Source organism: Lissotriton helveticus, chromosome 1_2 (assembly GCF_964261635.1).
Source record: "Lissotriton helveticus chromosome 1_2, aLisHel1.1, whole genome shotgun sequence".
Lineage (NCBI taxonomy): Eukaryota > Metazoa > Chordata > Amphibia > Caudata > Salamandridae > Lissotriton > Lissotriton helveticus.
The window spans coordinates 153,633,008-153,656,328 of record NC_136058.1 but is presented as its reverse complement, the minus strand read 5'-3'; the positions used below and the strand labels follow the sequence as shown (position 1 = coordinate 153,656,328).

The window sequence follows — 23,321 nt, the reverse complement described above, 5'->3', positions numbered from 1 at the left end:
AAGCTCTGGCCAATGACTGGATTTCTGAACAGGAGGCGGTCTTTCTGGTGAATAAACATCCTACGACACCTTATCTATATATCCTCCCAAAAATTCACAAACCCGCTCGACCCCCTCCTGGACAACCCATCGTCTCTGGGATGGGGTCGCTGCTGGAACCACTGTCAGAATTTTGTGACTTCTATTTAAAACCCTTGGTTCAGAAGCTCCCGGCCTACCTGAGGGACACTCTGGATATTTTGAACCTCCTGAAGGATATGCCCTTTGACCCGGACTTTGAGTTTCTTATCGGGCTCGATATAGAGGCTCTATACACTAATATTCCGCAGAGGGAGACGTTACGAGTATTGGAGGATATTCTGTTTCAGGAGGAGTGGCCTTATCAGACGCCCAGAACTTTTATCCTACACCTGACAGAGATAGCCTTAACCCAAAATTTCTTTGAATTTGACAACACCTTGTACCTCCAAACCCATGGTACCTCCATGGGCAGCATCTTCGCGCCTAGTCTGGCAGGTCTATATGTTGGGGCATTCGAACACACTACGATCCACCACGAGGCTTGCCCATGGAGGTCTAATATGAGGTTATGGTGTCGGTATATAGACGATGTCTTGGTCATTTGGAGGGGGGATGCGGACTCTGTGACTCATTTTCTGGAATGGCTGAACCAGAGGAACCCCCTCCTACATTTCACCTCAACAATTACCAAGACAAGTCTACCCTTCCTGGATCTGGTTATCGAACCGGGTGAAGATGTCCTACAGACCAGGGTGTACCATAAGAGCACAGACAAGAACGCACTACTAGCATTCAATAGTTTACATCCTCGCTCACTGCAAGAAAATCTTCCAGTGGGTCAGTTCTTCCGGATCCGTCGGAACTGTTCTAAATTGAATGATTTTACTGCGGAGGCCAGCCTGCTATCCACCAAGGTACACGAAAGAGGCTACCCTACAAAAATAGTGAAACGAGCAAAGAAGAGGGCTCTTAATGCGAACCGGGATGGTTTATTATCCAAGACCCACAGACCACCAGTGGATAAAGCGTTTTTTTAATCTACCTTCAATACCGCTTCCCTACGGATTAAGCAAACAATATTGAAAAATTGGAAAATTCTTAATTCTGGCAACCTGCAAATGGATAAACCTCTCTTCTCATTTAAACGTAGCCAAAATCTGAAAGACTTATTAGTCCACACCAGACCTAGAGCAGTGAATGGACAGGTGGGAGGGGCCATCACCGGGTGGCCCCCGTGACCTGCCACTATCGCTGTGGCTCATGCAGCGTATGCCACCTTACGAGTAATTCCAAACAGCTTGACCTAGGTATAACAACTCCATGGGAACAAAGATCACATACAAATTGTAACTCGCAGGGAGTAATATATCTCATTACTTGCCCTTGTGGAAAACAGTATGTGGGTATGACATGTAGAAAGATCCGTACCCGCGTTACTGAACATCGCAGCACTATTAGATGTGGCAGGTCTAATACGAAGCTGACCACCCACTTTGCTGAAACTGGGCATACTGTGAAGGATGTACGATGTACAGTTAAGAAAAGCCCAATGTATTCACCCGTGGACAAGTTGAAAGCAGAGCCCTCTTGGCTAGGGAACAGAAGTGGGTCTTTCGCCTCCGCAGTGACCTACATAGTTTGAATGATGATATACCGTGGCACGCGTTGACAAGATGAACAATGGGGATCAGATAGTTCTGGATATACTATTTCTAGATGACAGGATGGACCAAGATGGGAGATAACATTGACACTATACCTCATGGTACCAACCCTACCTTCTGACTAATCCGTATTGGTTTGGATATGAAGGTTGGTGAGGGGACCTGTTTTACCATCTGCACATGATCCCTCATCAACACCCATTTCAAGCGTGCATAATCATGTTTTTCTAGAGGCTCCCTGTAATACAAATATGTTGCACTTTTCGGGCATATATTACACACCACCTAAACAACTTTCAGGAATCAACGCCCTGTAATCATGCATGACCTCGTGTTATCGTTGATATGAGTGACGGGTTTGCACAATTTGGTTTATCACCTACCAATCGGCACTTCAACACACCACGGGGAGAACTACTAAGAAAATGACGGTGACGCTATATGCCGAACAACATTCTTACCCGATAAAACACTTGAACTACTTTTCCCGACAACCCCGCGTACGTATTGACGTTTTCTGGTGTACGCTCACGTGACGTATAGGAAACGGGGACGACGTGATGGTGCGCATATCACTGCGGCTGTTGGGATATGCCGGAACCTTCGCGGCGGTTCTGCTTTGCGGGCACGACTGGTGCGGGAGCGATCCTTCGGAACAGTGAGTGGGTTGATCATACAGGGTATATTATCCCTCTATATCCCCGAGTACACGATAGACTCCATTCGATTTTCGAGGGAATAGTGGAGGTATGGGGTGACGACATATTATGTGTTTTCTCCGAGCCTCTGGGTACAATAGGAGGCATGAAAGCAGTATGATATGCACAATACTCTCATGGTATAAAGGGCTTGATCTGTGTATATGTCCCTTTTGTTTCTGAACACAGGTTGTGTTCTTTGGAGCTCCACCCGCCGATGCCATTTTGAGCCTTAAAAATCAATAGACTCTGTAAGATTTCCTTAGGCTGAGGTTTCTTCACAGTAAACGATGTGATATGCATCTTAGGAACTTTGAAATGGTAATTTGAACTTGTTTGTTTGGATTTGGCTGCCTCTTTGCCGAATCGAGACTAGTCAGTTGATTTGGAAATGTGTCTGATAAAAACTTTGTAAAAGTTGGAGCCAATGAGCACCAAGGGACTTTGGCAATTGAAACCATGAAGTTCTTTACTATTCCACATCAAGTTGGAGATGGTTTGTAGTAACACTATTGCTTTTCGTTCTAGTACAAACAATCCACGGGTGTGGAAATACCCTCCACGTGGGCTCTTTCATCCTTTGCCAGATTAAGGTAAGAGGGATATAAGGACTGGGACATTTAGACTGTCCTGACGAAGACCGGCGTGACCCATAAATTTAGGGCACTGAGTAACGGTCAAAACATGTTGACCACAGCAGTATAAGGAGTCGTGTTTTCTGGATCTTGACTGTCTGCCGAAACACGCATACATCCTTCACATTAATTTTAACCCTGACCTTGGGACCCCCGAATAAAGCACTTATGGGTACCCAATGAGCCAGTTTTTATGAGCACTTTCTAACTGCACCGTTAGTCTATCACCCACCCAGTCCTGACGGACAAAATTTATTTGTGATCACTGTATGTCACTTATATGTTGTCTGTTAATGTTTGTTTATTATTATTTTCTTGAGTAGTAGTGTTTTTCTGTTTCCCCTCCATATGCTCCGCCACCCCGCCGTGGCTACGCGGGGGCGTATTGTTAGCAGACCCGAAGATGAAGCATGTCACACACATTGTGTGTGAGTGAGGGCAGTATTTCTAAATAATTTTATTTTTCTTTAAGCCTTGTCTAAGCGTCTGAGTGTTTGTTGTTCCCCACCTCCCAAGGTGTGTGTAAGGTGTTAACCCCCACATCAGTATACTGCAAGACAAGACCTCCAGACAGGTCCTGCTCCACTTCCTCCTCATACTCTGACCCATACATCTCCTCATCTGCGTTGGTCTGGTGGGCTACTGCCCATGCTCTTACGGCTTTTTGAAGCTCTGCCTTCTTGGCACTTCACTCAGTGAACACCCTTCTTTCTTGGCAGAGCCCCTTGAGCTGGGCCATTGTGTTGTTTTGCAGATTGGAGAGCTTGAATTACATATTGCCAGATGAGGCCACAGACACTGCAGATTGAATACATTAGTTTTGGGAAAAAGATTTTTGGAAAAAATCAAAGATGTCAATTAGGGAAAATTGAAAGAGGTTTGAATTGGTCCATATATCGAGTAGTAGTGTACACTAAATCACTCTAAAGCACTGCACAAACACAAGTTCTATCCTCACCGCTGATCACCGATATTAGAAATTGGGTCTCTTGTTGGCAGAGTATGCCCCATGTACAAGCAGGTACCACAATCCTAATCAGGGAATACAGATACACACTTTAGATAAAGCCTGACTGCTCAGTGCCAGGCTACCAGAGGGTGAGCACAGGTTAATTTAAAATGTGTGTCTTACTTACCCTGACTTAGATTGTAGTGCTGCCAACCAGAAAACCAATTTCTAACAAAGGGGCTCAATATTATAAGATCACTGGATCTATGAAGGGGAACCTCTTCCTGCATTACCTGGAACCCCTCTCTTTAAACCCGTATCTCAAGTAATGCGCTAAAACCAGTGTATTTTTCTGCTCCTGAAATTAACAATTTGGGATGCAGAATTACTGTGGGATTAAATGTAATCCCCTGTAGACCTTTCTGTGGAATAGAAAATAACATGCATAAATAACTGTTATCGCACTGGTTACTGGATGTCATCCCTGAATTCCAGGTTTTTTTGTCGGAGATTAATTTCAATAGGCTAGACCCGGTGGATATGTGCACAGTATTACCAAGAGTAATACTGCACATAATATAACTGCATTACTTGTAATACTGATTTGTTAAAAAACTCATGTTTCTCTCAAAGTGGTATTGAGAGGAGACTTGTAATGTGGGCCTTAGTGTGCCCTCTCAGTGGTTGTTCTTGGTATGGTCAGTACTGGGTCCTAGAACATATCCTCTATGCCAATAAGGCTCTAATGCAAATCATAACTAGGCAAGGCAGGGTTTTCACATCTAGGAGGGAAGACACATAATCTTATGCATATTTACAAAGTGTCTTGTGCCGTGGCGCCTTGATGACTGTTATACTGTGGACATTGACGTGGGGAGGGAAATGGGCCCAGGACTAGATGATGCAATTTGAACACTGACTACCTATTAAAGGCTATACAGTGGCGCCTGACATGTGCACAGAATGGTGGGGTTGGCAAATGGGTGGTAGGAAAATAAAATAAAAGCAATAGGTTCTTACCTTCCTGGCTTGCTGCACAACATCCTCTTCGCTCGAGTGTTCCAGACTTCTCTCCTCGAGGCTCCAATGTGGGGTCCCTCCAACTCCCCTAGCCAAACCTGGTGCTCCTCGCATGCTGTTAACCAGCATGAGAGAAGCACCAGGATTGGAGGGATAAGCTCTCAAGAGCACTGGAGGCTTGTGCTTTCTCGGACACAGCAGTCTTAGAGAAGTTTAAAATCCGGCGCAAGACTTCTGGCCAAAATGACATGCACACTTTAAACTTAAGTGCACAGCTCGCTGCTGCCATTCAGCAGCAATGGCCCTGCTTCATGCTGACACTGGTTTGGAACGGGTTGATGAAAAATAAAATGCTAATAAATAAACGTTATCACCATTTTATTTTTCAGCTCTGTTGCTTTTCTGGGGGCATTTTTTAACATGGCAACGTTCCTCCGTTGTAATGGAGGAGTAGCCTCGGAGGATATAATTTGGTAGAATTTTCATGAGATGAATGTGTGCCTGCAGGATGCTCACAAAGCGATCTCTATTTCTGTGAAGATAATTCCAGCTATGGTGTTTTTACAAAAAAATACAAGCAATTGAAGTCTGTTTTCATATAATCTCTTTTCTTAAAACGACTCTAAAGATTAGGAGAAGACTATATTTCATCGAATTAAGCTATTTTTAAAAAAATATTTTACATATGATGTGTATTATTATTTCTGTCATTCGTTTTTTAATGGTTTATGCATAATATGTATGGTCATGTTTGATTCTGAGAAACCTATAGAGGTATTGCTATTTTTTTATGGTTTAAAAAATAACCTAATAAAGAAGTTTTGATTAAATATTGTTATATACCACCGACTGCTGTGCATTCAAGGGATTTACATATTTAATCCCTGTCCCGTCATTTTACAAAAGACCTTACCAGTTTGACTTTATAATTACCTTAAGCAATTGATAGTAATTTAGTAGGGAATTCCATCTGGTCCAAAAAATTGTAAAGCTCCATGCATTCGTTGTACCTTGATTGTTATGTCCAGTCATACCTGGCATGACTCACTGGTGGAGGTGTGGGGGGGGTTAATTTAATTTTTTGTTAAACCATTTAAACTTACCTTCGCCTTCAGTCCCACGTCTCCTCTCTCCTCTCCACACAGAAAGCAGGCAGCCTCCCTCCCCTAAGCTGAACACAACGCTGCAATGGCAGTGTTGTGATTGGCTGGGACGCCGACCCCACAGGTGTCTACGGGGTGGCCATTTTCTCCATGTAGGCTCCATGCAGCCTACATAGAGAAAATACAGAGTGCGCATGACTGGTTTGGTCAGCCCTGGGGCCGACCAAACAGTCAGCGCCCACAACAGTGGGCAAGCCACTCCACCCCTGCCGGGAGCAGGACCGCCCACCCGCCCACCCGCCCGCCCCCAACCAAATCCTGCCTTCTGCTTTCTCGCAGTGCGAGAAGCAGAAACATAAAATGGTATTTAAAATACCATTTTATGTTTCTGCTTCTCGCTCTGCGAGAAATCAGTGGGGTGCAGGCCCGGACTGGCAATGCCGGGCACCGGGCAATCCCCCGGTCGGCTGCCAAGGGTGGGGGCCGGTTTTTTGGCAGGGGGGCGGTTTTGTCGTTGGGCCGTTTTTTTGTCCAGCATGCGTGCCGTGGTAGTCAATAAATAGAGAAGTTGAAGCTCAGTAGTCTGCCTGCGTCTCTCCTCGCTGCTCAGCGCTCCGTGCGAGGAGCAGAAATAATAAAGCACACCATCAATAAATCTGTACTTTCTTTTTCTCTAGTGCAAATGTAATCAATATCAATCGCGCAGCGCGCTGCGCAGATGTCTCTGCGTCTGCGCGGTCTCAGTTCAACCACCGTAGGGTGGGGAGGGGCGGCATTGGTGGTGACATGACATGCGTATTGGGGTTCGCGCGCGTGACCCGTGAGTCAGAGCATTCCAGACGAACTAAGCCAGCCAGAGATTTAGGCAAGTTGCACGCATGCACCCCATAATTTAATTGTTTGTAGTAGCCCCTGCCTGCGTGTCCCACTGTCCCTCCCTGATGCTTGCTGCTGCTGCCGACTGTCTGCAGACTGCCCCGGCCCGCCGATCGCAGGTGAGTGCATTTTTCCAAATTGCATTTTCGTCATGGCATTGGCACTAGTCTGTGGGCCGGGCCGCGGCCTGGCCGGGATTAAAACATAAGGTATATTGGCGGCCTGCAGCCGGCAGGCACTTCCGTAGTACTGCAGTCAAGTGCATTGCTGTGAGGACGATGGGTTTTGCCAAGGATTTGTATTGGCCGAGACCACAGTTCTTCCTAATACAGGCCTGGGTGCTAGCCCTCGTTGTGAAACTGAAGAACTACTCCAGCAAAACAGTTATTTAATACTCCGCAATGATGGTTCAAATTTCTAGGTGTAAAGTGGACTCCCAGATATGACCCAGGCATGTTAGGTATTTTTGTGGAGCCCGGGTCAAGAAACTCGGAATATCTGGCTCTGTCTACTGGTATTAGCCACGTTAGTTGACTTGTTATTAATAAATTGAGTAAGTAGACTTACTTTACAATCTATAAACAAATGTAGCACGGGCATGGGGCCCCGAAGAAGTATGGCCCCTTGGGGAATAATGGCACACCCTGCCCTCCCATATAACATGCGACATGGCCCTTAGTAGCTTCCCTCCGTGTACGGACACATTTGTTTGTGTGAATTTCAAATTACCCACAATTTCAGGTGATTTATAATTTGTGCCACCAGTTAAACATTTTGAAAATACGGGCCCATGTTCGTGGTGGAGAGGGCCGCTTCCATCAGTGGCAGTTGTGTGACCTCTCCTAACCAAACAGATACAGGCATTACATGGGCATGATCAGTTCTTCATCCTTCTGCCACACTGTGAGCCAATGTGCATCACACCTATTACGGTCTATGGCAATAACCCTGTTTACGTGCCCATTCAGAGTTTGGCCTCTTTGCTGCAACAGATACACTTAGCTGCATTTGGGGGTCTATTACAATGACAACGTATGTTGCGTACGTATGTGAAGATCATGAACTCACTTTGGGAAGACAGGTGTCGATGCCATTTGAAATAATGATCCGAGCACGGGGGTGGGGGTTGTATTAGAGTGTGTAGATGTCAAATGCCCATTCTCCCGGTTCTGTAGCGAGCACAACTTTTACAACGAGTACGAACGGGTGCAAGAGGCAGGCCCTTTTTTCTGATTCCGTATCTTATATGTTCTTTTCTGAATCTTAATTGCATACCAAGAAAACATTCGTGAATAGAGATGTGAGCTAAATACGGAATCCCCCATACACATCTCTGAACACACCCAGCCCCCGGTGCAAAGCATGTGCCTGAGAATGCTGGATAAATGGTGGCGCCAGGACCCGGCTTTTTGGTGTAGCAGCCTCCGCTATGGGCTCACTAGCTGCAAGCTAAGTAAATATGATCACAGGAGCTCACTGCTGTATTTATCAGGTACCGTAGCTGTGGGGGGAAGAGGGAAATCTTGCGGAAGCACCCTTGCAAAAAGGTATTTAGAAACACCTGGCCTCCTCACTGATTTCAAATACCACACGGCGGTGAAAGGCCTATGATGCAATCCTTCCCATATCCATGCGGACTTGTTGCTCGTAGCAGTGGGACAGCAGATAAAAGGACTGTTTGAGAGGGGTTCTCTTCTCTGTCATGATCAGACGGTAGGACCAGATTATAATTTACAAACTTGTTTAAAATTACCTAGCACAGAGAGGCTAGAACCTCCTTTGTCTTTTTTGAATAGTGTGTTCTGTGATATTGTTAGCCATAAAGTTAAGAAAATACTGAGCAAGAGGTTACAGTTTGAGAAAGTCAAAGCAATGGGCTTATGTTTCACCAAAAATCACTACTGGTTGGCTACTATAAAGGGGGATGTTCACCACATAGAAGTTGGAATACTCTGTGTTGCTATAATCATGCTGCATATTTTCTTCACCAGACTTGTGCATAATAAATAACTATAGATGCAGGCCTTGTGTGTATACTGACTTGGGGGTTGACAAATGGAACCCTACCTACAGATTCCTTGTTGGGTCTTTGGCAGGTGTTATTCCATGTTTCCTTACTGACCATGGCAGGGCCTTTGATGATGTATGTGGTATCCTCACTGCAGGCTCGATAGACCCTAACCACAGGCCCTAAGGGTCCAAGAGAGTTGTTCATGGTGTGGCCAAAACCTTGGCATGCATAAGTGAGGGTCCAGAATCAGCCGAGGGCCACTATAACCCTTTCAAATTGAGCTCTGTCACCCTCTTTTCTAAATAAAAAAGGCAACGTCCAGCTGGCAGTTAATTGGCATAGGTTTTCCCTATTCTTTCAGACGTTTGTTAAGCTCAACAGTTAAAAAGGAAGCCCAACTTACCTACAAATACCAGACTCAGTTAACACCTGGCTGTCTTAGTAACATTGGCCAATGTGTTCCAATTTAAAGGGAATAGGTATCTCTAAAATAGAGTCTCATAAAATAACTCTAGCTTTTATGTCCGACTGATCCCATTCCAGTTTTGTACCCACTGTGCTGCAAGTTCACCGGCCACACTAGGCTCTGCAGCAAATCTCAGACTTCAAGGCGACCATGCTGCAGCTTTTACAGATGGTTTGGAACTCTCTGGTGCACCTTTGGGCCCCACAGATTCATCAGGAGCTTGAAGTTGGTTGGGTTTCTGGTGGCGGTTACTCCACCAAAGCCAACTGACCCTGTACTTCCTTTCTATTTTATGGTGTTTAATGCTCTCTGATAATGCTCATTCAAGCCCAAGTGCCACCAGTGGTTTCAAAAGTAGAAACATCTGCTGAATTTGTGAGCGCCTTAAATGCAGAGTTCGGATGGCAAGGTCCGGACCGGCGCCAGAAAATGATCAGTTGGGCCTAATATGGGTCTCTTGGCGGCATGAGGAAATACAGCACCGTTTTCATGGTCATGGTATGTGAGGCTGTAGAGATGAACAGCTCTGCCAAACAAGCATTGGAAATGCAATAGGTCTCGCAATAGGAAAGTTTTGAGTTTTTGGTGTATTTAGGACTGACGCTTTGAATCATAAAATGCCTTCGGAGACAAATATATAATGCACAATTCTTTAATGGACGCCAGCTTTGCGATGCGGAAGTCGAGGCATGTATGCGCATGCGTGCTGGTGACTAAGAATTGAATTTACATGTCTAATTGAACACGGGCAGAAACGAGATGTGTCGCATTTCATGAAAACATGGAAACAAGTGAGAAATGTAGAAGGTAAACTGATTTACATCCAAAAAGTTCACTGCTCTTAATTTTCGATTCAGATAGAGGACTGGCCAGTGAAAAGGGAGGAGGGAGGAGAAGCTGCCGAGTAAGGCTGTGTGTGGGGAGAGAGAGGGGAGGTGCTGGCGGCTGGGGAGGGGGAGGAGAAATGCAAGTAGGTGAGAGGACTGGAAGAATGCAGGGGGCGGAGCGGTGCGGGAAGAGCTGCTCTTGGCAGGCTGGGGAACAGATGCTGCTACATGGAAACAAGTGAAAAACGTAGAAGGTAAACTGATTTACATCCAAAAAGTTCACCGCTCTTAATTTTCGATTCAGCTAGAGGCAGAGAGGTGGGGGGCTGCCTGGCTGGGCAGTGAAAGGGGAGGAGAAGCTGCCGAGATTTGAAGAGAGGGGAGGTGCTGGCGGCTGGGGAGGCAGGGGGCGGAGAGCAGAGGGCGGAGCGGGAAGAGCTGCTGGCGGAGCTCGGGAACAGAAATACGAGGCACAAAAAAGCGGCAATGAAATGTGCACCGAAACAGCAATGGGAGGAGCGTGGGTGTCATTCCATGAGCAAGTAAAAGTCACTGCAACGAAAACATAAATTAAAAAGTCACTGCAACGAAAACATAAATTAACAAGAAACTAAGTTCTGACGGCAAAGTTAGGGGAGGAGAAGTAAAGGCTGTGTTTGCGGGGAGAGAGAGGGGAGGTGCTGGTGTGGGAGGAGTGCTGCTACGTCCTGGGGGAAGCTGGCTGGGGAGGGGGAGGAGAAATGAAAGTAAAGGCTTTGTTTGCGGGGAGAGAGAGGGGAGGTGCTGGTGTGGGAGGAGTGCTGCTACGGCCTGGGGGAAGCTGGCTGGGGAGGGGGAGGAGAAATGCAAGTTTATGGCCCAAAAGCGCGTGCCTGTGGCCACGTGAACTTCATGAAAACCGCAGCAAAAAGCTAGTGGTTTCATGAGGATTTCGAGCACTTGAATTCTCGATCCCTCAATGCGCTTGCGCGCATTGTAGGTCACGAGACCTAAAAAGGCAGGGAAAAAACATAAGAAAAATATAATATACATTGAAAGGCATGGTCAGCTAGCTTAGTGGCTAACATATTAATCGGTCGCCATTAGGAGCACATGCACGTTATACCTTGGTGTGCAATAAAACAATTCCTACTTGTTTTTAATATTTGCAAAATCTGGCACCAATTAGCATGCTAGTGTAACACGGAGCATGAAAGTTAAAATACATACGGTAGGTTAAAGCCTTTTACTCCAAAACGTTCTTAATGCTGCTAGGCTTTTATCTTAAAAACTAGCCGTTCCTCCGTTTTATCATGAAATTCTGCATATGCATTGTCAACAGGCCACTAATAAACAAGCACTGGAAAAGCCAATAGGTCTTGCCTATGTGAGAGCTATTTGCTTGGGCAATGTGTTTCAGCCATGCTGTATACCAGTGTGGCTACTGTTCAGCATGTCTAAAAGTTAGTGGTGTGGTGTAGCGTAGGGTAGATTGGAGTGGGGTATATTGGGGTAGTGGAATAGGGTGGATTGTGTTAGAGTGGAGTGGGGAAGATTGGCGTAGTGTAGTGAGGCTAGAGTGAGGTAGAAGGGAGTGGGGTAGATTGTATTGGGGAGGCATTAGGTAGTTGGGTAGATCAGCGTGGTAGATTGTAGTGGGGTAGATTGGATTGGGGTGGGTTGGGATGAAGTGGGATGGATTGGGATGAAGTGGGGTAGATTGGGATGAAGTGGGGTAGATTGGGAAGAGTGGGTAGATTGGGAAGAGTGGGGTAGATTGGGAAGAGTGGGGTAGATTGGGAAGAGTGGGGTAGATTGGGAAGAGTGGGGTAGATTGGGAAGAGTGGGGTAGATTGGGAATTGTGGGGTTGATTAGGGTAGATGGGAGTGGAGTGGGGTAGACTGGAGTGGGGTATACTAGAGTGGAGTTGGGTCAACTGGAGTAAAGTGGAGGGGGTAGATTGAAGTGGGTATATTGTAGGGTAGATTGGGATGGAGTGGGATAGATTGGGGAGGTGTGGGGTAGATTGGAGTGGGGTAGATTGGGATAGATTGTATTGCAGTGGAGTTGGATAGAGAGGCGTGTGGTGGATTGGGATGAGTGAGGTAGATGGGAATGGGGTAGATTGGAGTAGGGTAGATAAGATTGGGGTGGTGTAGATTGAAGTGGGTGGAATTAGACGCAGTAGACTGGAGTAGTTTTTTTTAAAGCATGTTTTTATTTCAATTGGTACGAAATAAAGGCATAATAAGGCAATACAGATAATGCAAGGTATCCATGCCATTGCCATATCCAGTTCTGCATGACCAATAAGGAGATGGCAGCAGTGTTTGTCAATTATATGTTATCATTGTAGGCTCGCACGTTGCGCTCGCTCGCTACGCGCCGGATGGGGGCTGGTCTGGGAACATTTGCCAGGGCTGCTTTCAGTTCCCAGTCCGGCCCTGGTGGGGTGACGCTTCTCCGCCCACGTGGAGGAGCCGCCCTTGGTTTTGTCTTGGAACAGATAGCCTTACCTGTCTGGGGGACGCCATATCATGAATACTTTTAAAAGTACAAAACGTATAGAGTGGTTTTTGGGTCATACTCCTTCAGCCACTGTCCTTCGTGTGTTTGTCACAGGTTGCTGTTGCTTGGTGGGGCTGGAAGGTTGCATTGTTTCATTACTGTTCCCTCTAGGTCATGGTGAGTGGCTACAAGAAGCAGTTCTATACAACCTCATCGCCCCACCCTACGTGCCTTGTCCAGGTCACATCTGCTCCCCCATCCCTTGCCCCCCTTCACTTGTTTTCAGGCCGCACACCCTGGTGGCTGCTCTGCATGCGAGTCATAGGTTTGGCTTGCACTGGTATACTCCAGAAAACAGCTAAAGAGCTCAGGGGGCGATGGGGGAGAGACAGACAGAGTATGAGACAGAGAGAGAGCACTACACTGAGCACAGCGAGTCCGATGTCACATTTACAAATTAAGGGTGAGAGGTGAGAGATGGAGCAGAGATATCTGGACGAGCGAGGGATGGAGAGCAAGCGAGCTCCTTGTGCAGAGGCAAACAGAGCAGGGAACACGGCATGCTCTTTCATAGAGCGCTACATGAGAAATGAAAGAAAAAAATGAAAAATAGTTCTATGACATCTGTGGATACACAGGCCACAAAATTGACTTAATTGGTTACTTCATAGCAAACATACAATTCGCCAACCGACACATAACAGGAAAAATCTATGTGTCAAGATCTGGATTGTCACTCCTAAGTTGGCCACACCAGTACGAATTAGGGATGAAAATTGATCCCAGAGCCGATCCACCTGTATACGTTGAACAAATATTAAGTGTTCCGAATGTCACAGAGAACAGTTCAATAATAGTAGAGGAATTGCGTAATTCTTTTCCTACAGTTTTTAGTGGTAAATTAGGCCAGTATAAGGGATTTGAACACACCATCAAGTTAAAAGAAAACACCATTCCCGTGAGACATAGAGTAAGGAATGTCCCATTATCATACAGAATCAAACTTAAGGAAATGTTAAAAGATCTCTGTACAAAAAACATTATTGAACCTATAGAGTCATCACCTTGGGTTTCCCCCATTGTGATTTCGGTTAAGTCCAATGGGGAACTCAGATTATGCATTGACCTCCGCAGCGTCAATGCAGCAATTTGGGTTGATTCACATCCATTACCCAACCTACATGAGATGGTCTCGACACTGGCTGGGGCACAAGTATTCTCATGTGTTGATCTAGCCAGCGCATACCATCAAGTTGTTTTGGCTGATGAATCCAAAAACATAACGGCATTCATCACACCTGAAGGATTATACAGGTTTTGTCGCATGCCTTTTGGTTTAGCGAGTGCGGCCTCAGTGTTCCAAAGATTAATGAGAGATACTTTGGAAGGTTTAAGCGGGGCCATAGCATTTCAAGATGACATATTAGTATATGGTAAAGATGACACTGAACATGACAACAATTTAAAATGTGTGATTGCTGCATTAGCAAACAAAGGATTAACACTACGCATTGACAAATGCAAATTTAAACAAAAGGAAGTAGAGTACCTTGGACATACTATAAGTAGAGAAGGAATCAAACCAAAAAAAAATCATATCAAGAGCATCATAAATGCTCCTATACCTACTTCAAAAGAACAACTTGTAGCATTTTTAGGCCTTATCGAATTTTATGCCAAATTTATACCGAATTTTTCAGTAAAAGTTGATCCATTCAGGTGCCTACTAAAGAAAAACGTAAAGTATAACTGGACTGAAGAAATGACAAAGGCTTTTCAAAATTTAAAAATGTTTATTATAAAAGCACCATGTCTCAAACCTTTTGTAATTGGAATGAAATGTATCATCATGGTAGATGCTAGTTCTTCTGGTTTAGGTGGAGTACTCCTCCAGAAAGACAATGAAAGAGAACGGGTTGTTGCATATGCATCTAGAGCTCTGAGAGATGCAGAAAAGAATTATTCTGTAATAGAGAGAGAGTTACTAGCGTGTGTTTGGGGAGCTGAACACTTTAGACCTTTTTTGTGGGGTACAAAATTTTTGATAAAGACTGATCACAAACCTTTAGTGTATCTCATGGCTCCAGGTGGAGGCAGAACCATGTCAGCACGTCTGGCAAGATTAGCATCAAGATTACAATCTTTTCAATACACCATTGAATATGTTCAAGGAAAGGCGAATATGCATGCCGATTGCATGTCCAGATTGATTTCTGATTCAGGGACACATGCAAAAATTGAGGAAGAAGAATGTGAAGTGGCTTTTACTTTTCATGACATTAACCTAGTATGTGGTGAACAAATATCATTAAAGGAAAAGGATTGGATGGAAGAGATGAATAAGGATTTAGAATTGTGCAGTGTCAAAAAGTACCTTATTCATGGCTGGCCAGAACAGAGGAAGTTAACAGGGAATTTGATGGGTTTTTATAAAATTCAAGAAGAACTTGCAATAGAAAATGAATTAATTCTTCGTGGCGATAAAATTGTACCACCTTTTTCTATTAGGAACTCTATTATTAAGATCGCCCATGAGGGACATTTGGGGATATCATTCACCAGAAGGCGTTTGAAGGAGTCATTTTGGTGGCCAGGCATTGACTCATGTGTAGAACAATTTGTACGTTCATGTTCTTATTGCTCAAATAGTGACAAGACAGCAGTCGCTTTACGCCCTGAACCATGTCCTGTTGAATTACCTTCAGGGCCCTGGCGAAAACTTGGAATAGATATAATAGGACCTTTTAATTGTTTACCTAGACAAGAAGCTTTTGGCATAGTACTTATAGACTATTTTTCTAAATGGCCAGAGGTCAAAATGGTAAGGGAGGTCACTTCATGTCAAATAATAGAATTCCTAGATGAAAATTTTTGCAGGGAAGGTATTCCTCAGGAGATTGTGACTGATAATGGGCCGCAGTTTGTGAGCAAGGAAACAGAACAATTTTTTGTTAAGTGCGGTATTATCCATAGGAAAATTGCTGTTTTCCATCCAGAAGCCAATGGCCAGGTTGAGAGATTCAACCGTGTAATTAAGGAAGCTATACAACTCTCTATCAAGGGCAATTTGAATTGGAGAAATGCATTGCAATCCATGTTGTTAGCTTATAGGACATCACCTAATTCAGTAACTTTAGTCACACCTTTTGAGCTACTAAGAGGAAGGAAGCCTAGTACAAAATTAGTTCCATGGTGGTTAAAAGGAAATTTAGCTGGTACTGAAAATTGTATGAAAGTAGATTTTGAAGCAGTTAAAAACAGAGTTCAATTGTATAAAGACAAAATGAAACATAATATGGTCAAGAGAATTGGTTCTACATCTTGTTGCTCCATTAAAGTGGGTGATTATGTCCGTGTAAAAAGGAAGGAAGGTGTAAATAAAGGTTTACCAAATTGGTCAAATCCTAAGAAGGTTATCGAAGTCTTCAGAAATGCGGTCAGGGTGGATGGAGGTTCTGTGTGGAACTTAAGCAGAATTTCATTGTTTAAAGGTCCCACTCAAATTGTAAATGAAGATGACAGCAATATATTTTTTGATGTGGGGAAACAGTGACTTCCCTACAACATCAGCGGTGGAAGGATACAACTCAGCCAATAAACAGCAGTGGTAAAGTGCAAATGCTACAAGGTCAGACAAACATAAGAATTCGGAGGGATGTCATCCATTCAAGATAAGGCAAAGGAGACAGAGAAGAAAGCCATCCAGCCATGAGCAAAGCACTGACCTAAAACCTACTCTGTTTCGTATTGTATGCAATGCTGTGGGCAACAGACAGTTGAAGCTACCTGCAGCGAGACCAGAAAAATAAGGAGGCAGATTATAGCTTCTGGATATTATGAGTCCATCTTGCACTTTGGTACTCCCATACATGGTATGAACAGTAACAATAGTTCAATAGCAGCGCTCCATGAACCCCAATAGGTTGAACATTTATGATGCAGTACGAGTTCCCAGACCACGAGCATACAATACAATGAAAACCTGAACTGAGTAGACATAGCATAGGCTGCTGTTTCTCAAACTCTGCCTTAATCACATTCTCAACTTGAAAAAATGCAATCAGCACCTCTCGTATAGTTGCGTTCTTTCCTAATAAAGTTGAAACTATGCAAAAACGATGCGTTTTTCAGGATTACTCTTAATATGTACACTCCCAGGTCTGTGATCGAAGGAAGTTAACTGCATGAACCTTATCTATTTTTTTTAAGCATGTATTTAGTCAATATTTTCATTAACTATTTCCAGGAAGCAATAAATAGAATCATCATAAGGGAACGTACGTTCTGGTTACAGCGTTTCACGACAGATATGTATGAAGCGCTATATAATAGTTTGCTACTGCCCACTACTATAGCCCTATGCTAACTGGTATCTGTATCCTATTAACTAAATGAAACTTGATACATATCATATATCCCAAAGTACTACTGAGAAGGGAGAAGAAGTGACAGGAACATGATGAGCCAAGGGAATCACAACTCGGGGGATTGGAGGGGCAGTGGGATTAAGGGGAAAAGGGATGGGGAGGGAAACTGGGTAAATATCATAGCACCCTAATGGGTCCTGGCCTACAATCTCTCGATGGGATTACGAGGAACTGAATCTAGATCCCATTCTGTAAATCACATTTCGTAATTCGTAATTCCCCATAGTACTCACTGACGACAGTAAGTGTTTGAATCTATTCCAAGATTCTCCCCTGTAGATTCGTGGTCTCGACAATTGTATATAACAGTGGTGAGATACCTTCTATTTCAATGCAACTCACTAATTCCCATCTCAGCTCCCACTTCCGGGTCACCATACAGTTGGTATAAGTGTGCTTCCATAGATAAGTGGGAATTGTACATCGCTTGCCCCATATGTACTTGTCTAGCATGTTCAGGGGGCCCAAGCTGTGTTGATAGTCTCCAAGAGGGGTTCCCTTATTTGTGTAAAGACACTCACGTTGTCATTAATAGTGAAGATATCACCTTTCGTGTATTTCCACTCTCCTCAGCTCTGTCCTCCATTCATCGGTGGGTTCTGTACCGGATGCACATCTTAGTCCAGGCTGATGACGTTTTAGTCCATCTGTGGTTGTGCCCTGTCTGCATGAACGGCCCTAAAAATTCCCACTGCATAAGACATTTTAATAAAGGCATAACAAACAAATAATGCTTACTGCATAACGTGGGCTCCTCATCTTCTCCGTTCAAACAGCCCTTCACTCCATTGCAGACATTCGAAGCCGAGATGCAGGTGGCTCTGTCGTCACACAGAAATCCCGTCTGATTAGCTGACGTCATGCAGTAGCGGTTTACTAAATTCAAGAAAGAAAACGAAACAGTACATGATCTTCATTTGATGTGAATAAGCAAATGTCCTTTTAAAATGTATTTCTTTTGCGTGCCTCTTTCGGCCCCAGGGTTTGCAGGTTTCAAATATTTAAGACGTTTCATCAGCCTCACGTGCAAGACTTTGGATGAAATAATTCAGTGTCTGTACGTGCTCTGCGGTTCGTAATTTCTATTACGAATCGCAAAGCACACATATACTTTCTGGCCATTTTTGCTGTTGCAAACAAAGCATTAAATAGTTGATTCCTGTCCAGTAGGTAGTACCCATCGCAGGTGTACTTACCGGCTTGCACTGCGCTGCCATGGACCGCTGCATGCACTTCTGACGTGAAATCTACAAAGTGGAAATGTTTGTACAAAAGCCCGCCTGCTTCCTTAGATCTTAAACTACAAGTTCATGCTCACATGAGCTGTGCACAGAATCTGCAGTACGGGTGCCACTGCAGGAGCACACTATCTGTTTCTGACCCAATGCGGGATTTCCTTCCAGTGCGTCATATCCGACATGTTTCTGGGGCAGTTACAATGCACACATGGGATAACATGTCCGCTTTATGTACTGTGTTGGCCTTTACAACAACATCCATGTCCTGGTGTACATCATACACGACTAGATTTCTCTATTCTTTTAGCAAGAGTAGAAATAATCAAATAGTTTTCATTTCCCATGAAATGGTGATGAGAGAGCGCAAACTGATATAAATATATGAGTACATCACACTTACCTATAGAGAGCATAATTCATGAAGAGAAATGCCATGAGTGCTAATAGTATTTGAAATTATATTCTAAATGTATAGCTAATATAGAGATTTAAGTAGAAGTGGAATTAATACAGAAATGTGTGACATTATATGATTTTATTAGACGTGATTATTTTGAATCTATGTCGTGTAGCTGTTAACATATAAGATGGTCTGTGGTAAAACGCAGAACGTGGTAGGCCTCAGGGCCAGAGCTGGAGCTAAAAGGGAAGGTGTTTCTTTTCACGACACAGATTGTTTAACGTTTTTGGTCATTGCATTAATGGGCCATGATTTAGAGTAATGTTTTCTAAATAATAGAATAAGAGTTTTAACATGCTTTAATTAAATGAAGAAATTGAATGCTATAATCATAATGTGAAATATTGTAGGCCTGAAATGTTTTAGCATTGATTTACACGTACATGTCTGGGCTGAGAAATGTTGCAAGCCTTTTTAGAAGTCTATGAGAGTTGGGTTCTTGGCGGCAGATATCTGTCTGCAACAGGAAAGGGGGGATCCAATTATAAGTGAATGAATAGAGGCCTGTTCAGTAGACGGCCCAGACATGGAGGAGGGTTCTGGAATGTTTAAGGGGTATCAGCGGGCCGGAGAAGAGACTGAGAAGCAAGGTCAACTCTAACGTCTGAGGCCCAATACAAAGCATCATGGAAAAAGCCTGAAGTTGCACCACGTGAGAGGCGTTTCGCAAGGGGCGTCTCAAATGTTGTTGACTATTTTGTATTAGGGACAGCACCCCTGGGTGGAGTTAGAGCAGAGACCTGAGGACCCTTTAGAGAGCGGATGGGTAGGCAGTGAGGGGTCATGACTGGAGAACTTTAGGTTTTCACCAAGAGACTTAGAGTGGGTGACTTCCCTTGGGGGTCATTCATTGCTGACACCTTTGTTAGGTTGGGATTTGGTTAAGTAGGGATACCATCTAGAACAGGGTAGGGACGCCTAACCTGTGTTTGTTTTCCTCCAACCTAAATGAAGGAGAGATATGCGTCTATGCTGATAGCTTTGCTATTTTTAGAACTTGTGTTAGTGATTTCTGTTGCTCGTCTGAGGGCTTTTCGAGAGCACATGTATGTAATTGGACCTGTGTATCTCGTGAATCTCATTCTGAGATGCTTGTATTTGCAGCTCATTATATCTTTACAATAAACTTTTGAAACCTAGAAGTTGTCCGTGATCTTTGAGAGTAGAGTCCTTTCTTGGGTGAACTAATTTGCAGATAGGTGTACTGTTTCCTTCCAAGACAGGCAATAAAGGTTCAGTCGACCAGATCGAGGTTTGGATCAATAGATATAAGGTATCGATCAAAATCTCGCCCTTTCAGTTGGTAGCTATAGAGGATGGTTGCCTTCTTGAGGACGGTGACCTAGGCCAGGTTAGCTTACCCCAAGGCCCCTAGAAATCGATGATCGGAAGAACAGCCCGCAGATGAAGATCCGGATGACGTGAGACAGAAAAAGCAGCAGTATCGGTCGAGAGTGAGTATAAAGGGTTATGCGTGTTAGATTGCGGTGTTTTTGTATTGTATCTATGTTGTAATGTCTGGCGGAGTTGAATGTCTGTAGAGTGACTGTGGAACAGGTTGTGAGCGCGCGCAACCGGTGGAAATCTTAAGTTCAAAGAGAGCTTAAGTGGTTCGGGTGTATCGGACACCCAGAGTAATTGTCAACTAGTGTGAAGGGGGTCATGAGGTACCATTGATCACCCGAGAGACCGAGATAGGGGGAACGTAAGAGTGAGTGCGTGAGTAACGGACGCTGGTCGGAAGTTACTGTGTGTGTAAGTAACCTATCAGAGAGACGATAGACATCTCGTCAGTTGAGTTGACAATTACAGATAGACTGTGGACGTACAGTCGAGAGAAGTGACCGCTTGGTCGGAAGTAGTCATTTTTCAGTGTATGAATGGGACGCATGCATAACCGGGAGACGAGTTGAGAAAGGAGGGGTGCTGCTGCGAAGCGGAGAAAAGAGACGTCAGGTGGTGTCGCGCAGTGATTGGCTGACAGGAGAAAGACCGCGCTGTGATAGGCCAGCTAGCGAACACGTCATACAGGGTCGCGACGTGATTGGCCAACAGGAGAAAGACCGCGCTGTGATAGGCCAAGCTAGCAAAGCCGCGACAGGATTGGTGGATTGTCATCAGGAAGTAAACAGAGTAGCGAGGCTGAATTTTGTGCGCATAATTATGAAGTGTTTTAAATGGTTGAAAGCGCTGTTTAAGAAAGAGAGGAGAGGATCGTATGAAGGGGAAGAAGCCCCGCCGGAGGGTACGCCAGCTCGTTATATGGCAGTAAATGTTGGGTTGCATACGATCCTTTGGATATCAGAGTGGAGTAAGATTACTGAAGGAAACGAGGAACTGACGTTCCCGAAGTACGGGACGTTCAGATTAGAGGTGTTACATCGATTGAAATCAGTCATGACCTCAAAGAGACCCTTGCCTAGACCAACCCAGTTTGAAGCCCTTGAAGCATGGCTTAGGGCAGCGCATGAAAGGAATATGAACAGACGACAAGAAAGGGTGAAACGCTCGGTAAGGGCAGTACAGGATGCCAGGTGGGATGCGGATGCTAAAAGATGGAGAGTGCATAATTTGGAAATAAATAAACTGTACCCAGTGTTAGAGGCGCCAGTAAATAAAAGCCCCCTAGAAGAAGATGATGAGAGCGAAACAGAGGACAGCCTGATAAACAGATTACTGACAGACAGGCCACCCCCGTATAATAGAGCAGGGGGAGAGGTCGAGAATACTGAAGGAGAAAAGGGGGGCATTGCAGGAGAGCATAGACCGCTTCCCAGTTCACAGTGGGATCCTGAGCCAAAGAAAGAGTTGTTCCAGCCTAGTCAGGTGCAGCAGGTGGTCGGTAGGTTTGTGGTACAAAGAGCGCCGGAAACGGAAAGCGCCACATCCTACCCATTACCAGATGCACTACAGGTACCTGTTACCATAGGTCCTATAATATCGATATATGACCAAGAGAGAGCAAAAGGGGAAGAACGGAAGCGGAAAGACAGAGAAAGAGCAGAGCAGGCAAGGAGGAACGATACCACTAATTCCCCAAGTCAGATGCCGATACCCAGAGAGTGGAGTACCCCGATGCACACAGCAGGGGACCCAGGGGGAGATCCTGGGGGCCCCAGATGGCCAATGGATCTGAGGGGATCTGGACGAAAGTCCTTTCAAGAACTAAATGAGTACATGAAGCAGTGGGATGAGGCAGTGAAGGCTCAAAAGTGCATCAATGCTGCAGAAGCAGAAAGGGAAAGTCAGGACAGCAGAGCACGAACTCACTGCGGGGCTGGGGAGAGTAGCCCGGAGTGGGACTGTAGAGGGAGTAGGGGAGTCACCCATTGGGCCCGGAATGGAGGTAGAACAGACCTGGAAAACGGGGGCCCCGGGAGTGGAGGGGTGGCGTGCCCGATACTCAGTGAAGAGGAGAGGAGAGCACAAGAGTACAGAAACAGCTTTAAGTGTCCACACTGTGTGCCTGCCACCAGAGAACAGAATGGGAGTTGTGAGAGGTCGCACCATAGTCCCTGTGATGACAGAAATGAGCGCAGCCCAGGGAATATGGGGAACCAGGAAGGATCGTATCGGATACTGAGCGATACGAGGCAAAGGGAGTGTAGCGAACAGAGGGAAAATAACAGAGAGATGTGCGGTGAGAGGGGAGAAGAAGAGAGTGGGCAGAGAGAGAGTAGGGATAAAAGGCCCGTGTTCCATCACCTTCCAAGATCGGATGGCCGAGCATGGGACCTGGAGAGATGGGAGCAAGGGAGGCCACCCATTAATTCTCCTGAGCCCAAACGCAGAGCTAGAAGTTGGGATGGTAGGGAGACCAGTGAGCCCCCTTCAAAAGACATATTGCGAGCTGAGATAAAAGCCAAGAGACTTGATGTCTCCAGCTTAAGGTCAGATCTGGATGACATGGTAGATGGTACCCTGCCTTTAGAAAGAATGGAAATGTATGAACAGGATGAAATACTGTATATGGCAAAGGACATCACACGAAAGGCGAGAGCAGTCCATGAGAAGTTAGTCGAACTAGCAGGCAAATATATGGTGGACTTGTCAAGAACCAAAGCATTACAGGGTAACCACAGGCTACATTACTCAGATCGAGATCTAGATGAGAGGAGAACGATTGGGCTGAAAACACACATAAGGGAACTGATTACTGGAATAAGGACATGGAGGGCACTAGATAAATGGGAAGAGAGGTGGTCCAAGAAAGGGACCGGCAGAAGAAGCATGATTGGTATAACACCAGGACAGCAGGGAATAGAAGCTTACCCTTTGCGTGAAGTTGCCAATGGGAGCTATGTACATGTCCCTTGGAGTAGGGGAGATTTAGCTGCTTTTACCACATCTTTCCCCAAGTTACGAGAGAGCCCCGTGGAGTGGTACAAGCAAGTCGAGAGGTTTGTAAAGATCTCAAAAGTCCTATGGATAGATCTGA

The 23,321-nt window shown here is 44.9% G+C and overlaps 1 protein-coding gene across 1 annotated transcript in view; it reads right to left on the bottom strand.

The window, feature by feature from the left end:
* Window positions 1-23,321, bottom strand: part of LDLRAD1 (low density lipoprotein receptor class A domain containing 1) — a 154,503-nt gene that overhangs the window by 50,484 nt on the left and 80,698 nt on the right. Inside the window, exon 3 of the mRNA XM_078670403.1 lies at window positions 17,924-18,061. Coding sequence (XP_078526529.1) covers window positions 17,924-18,061 — 138 coding nt within the window. The remainder of the gene's footprint in view (window positions 1-17,923; window positions 18,062-23,321) is intronic.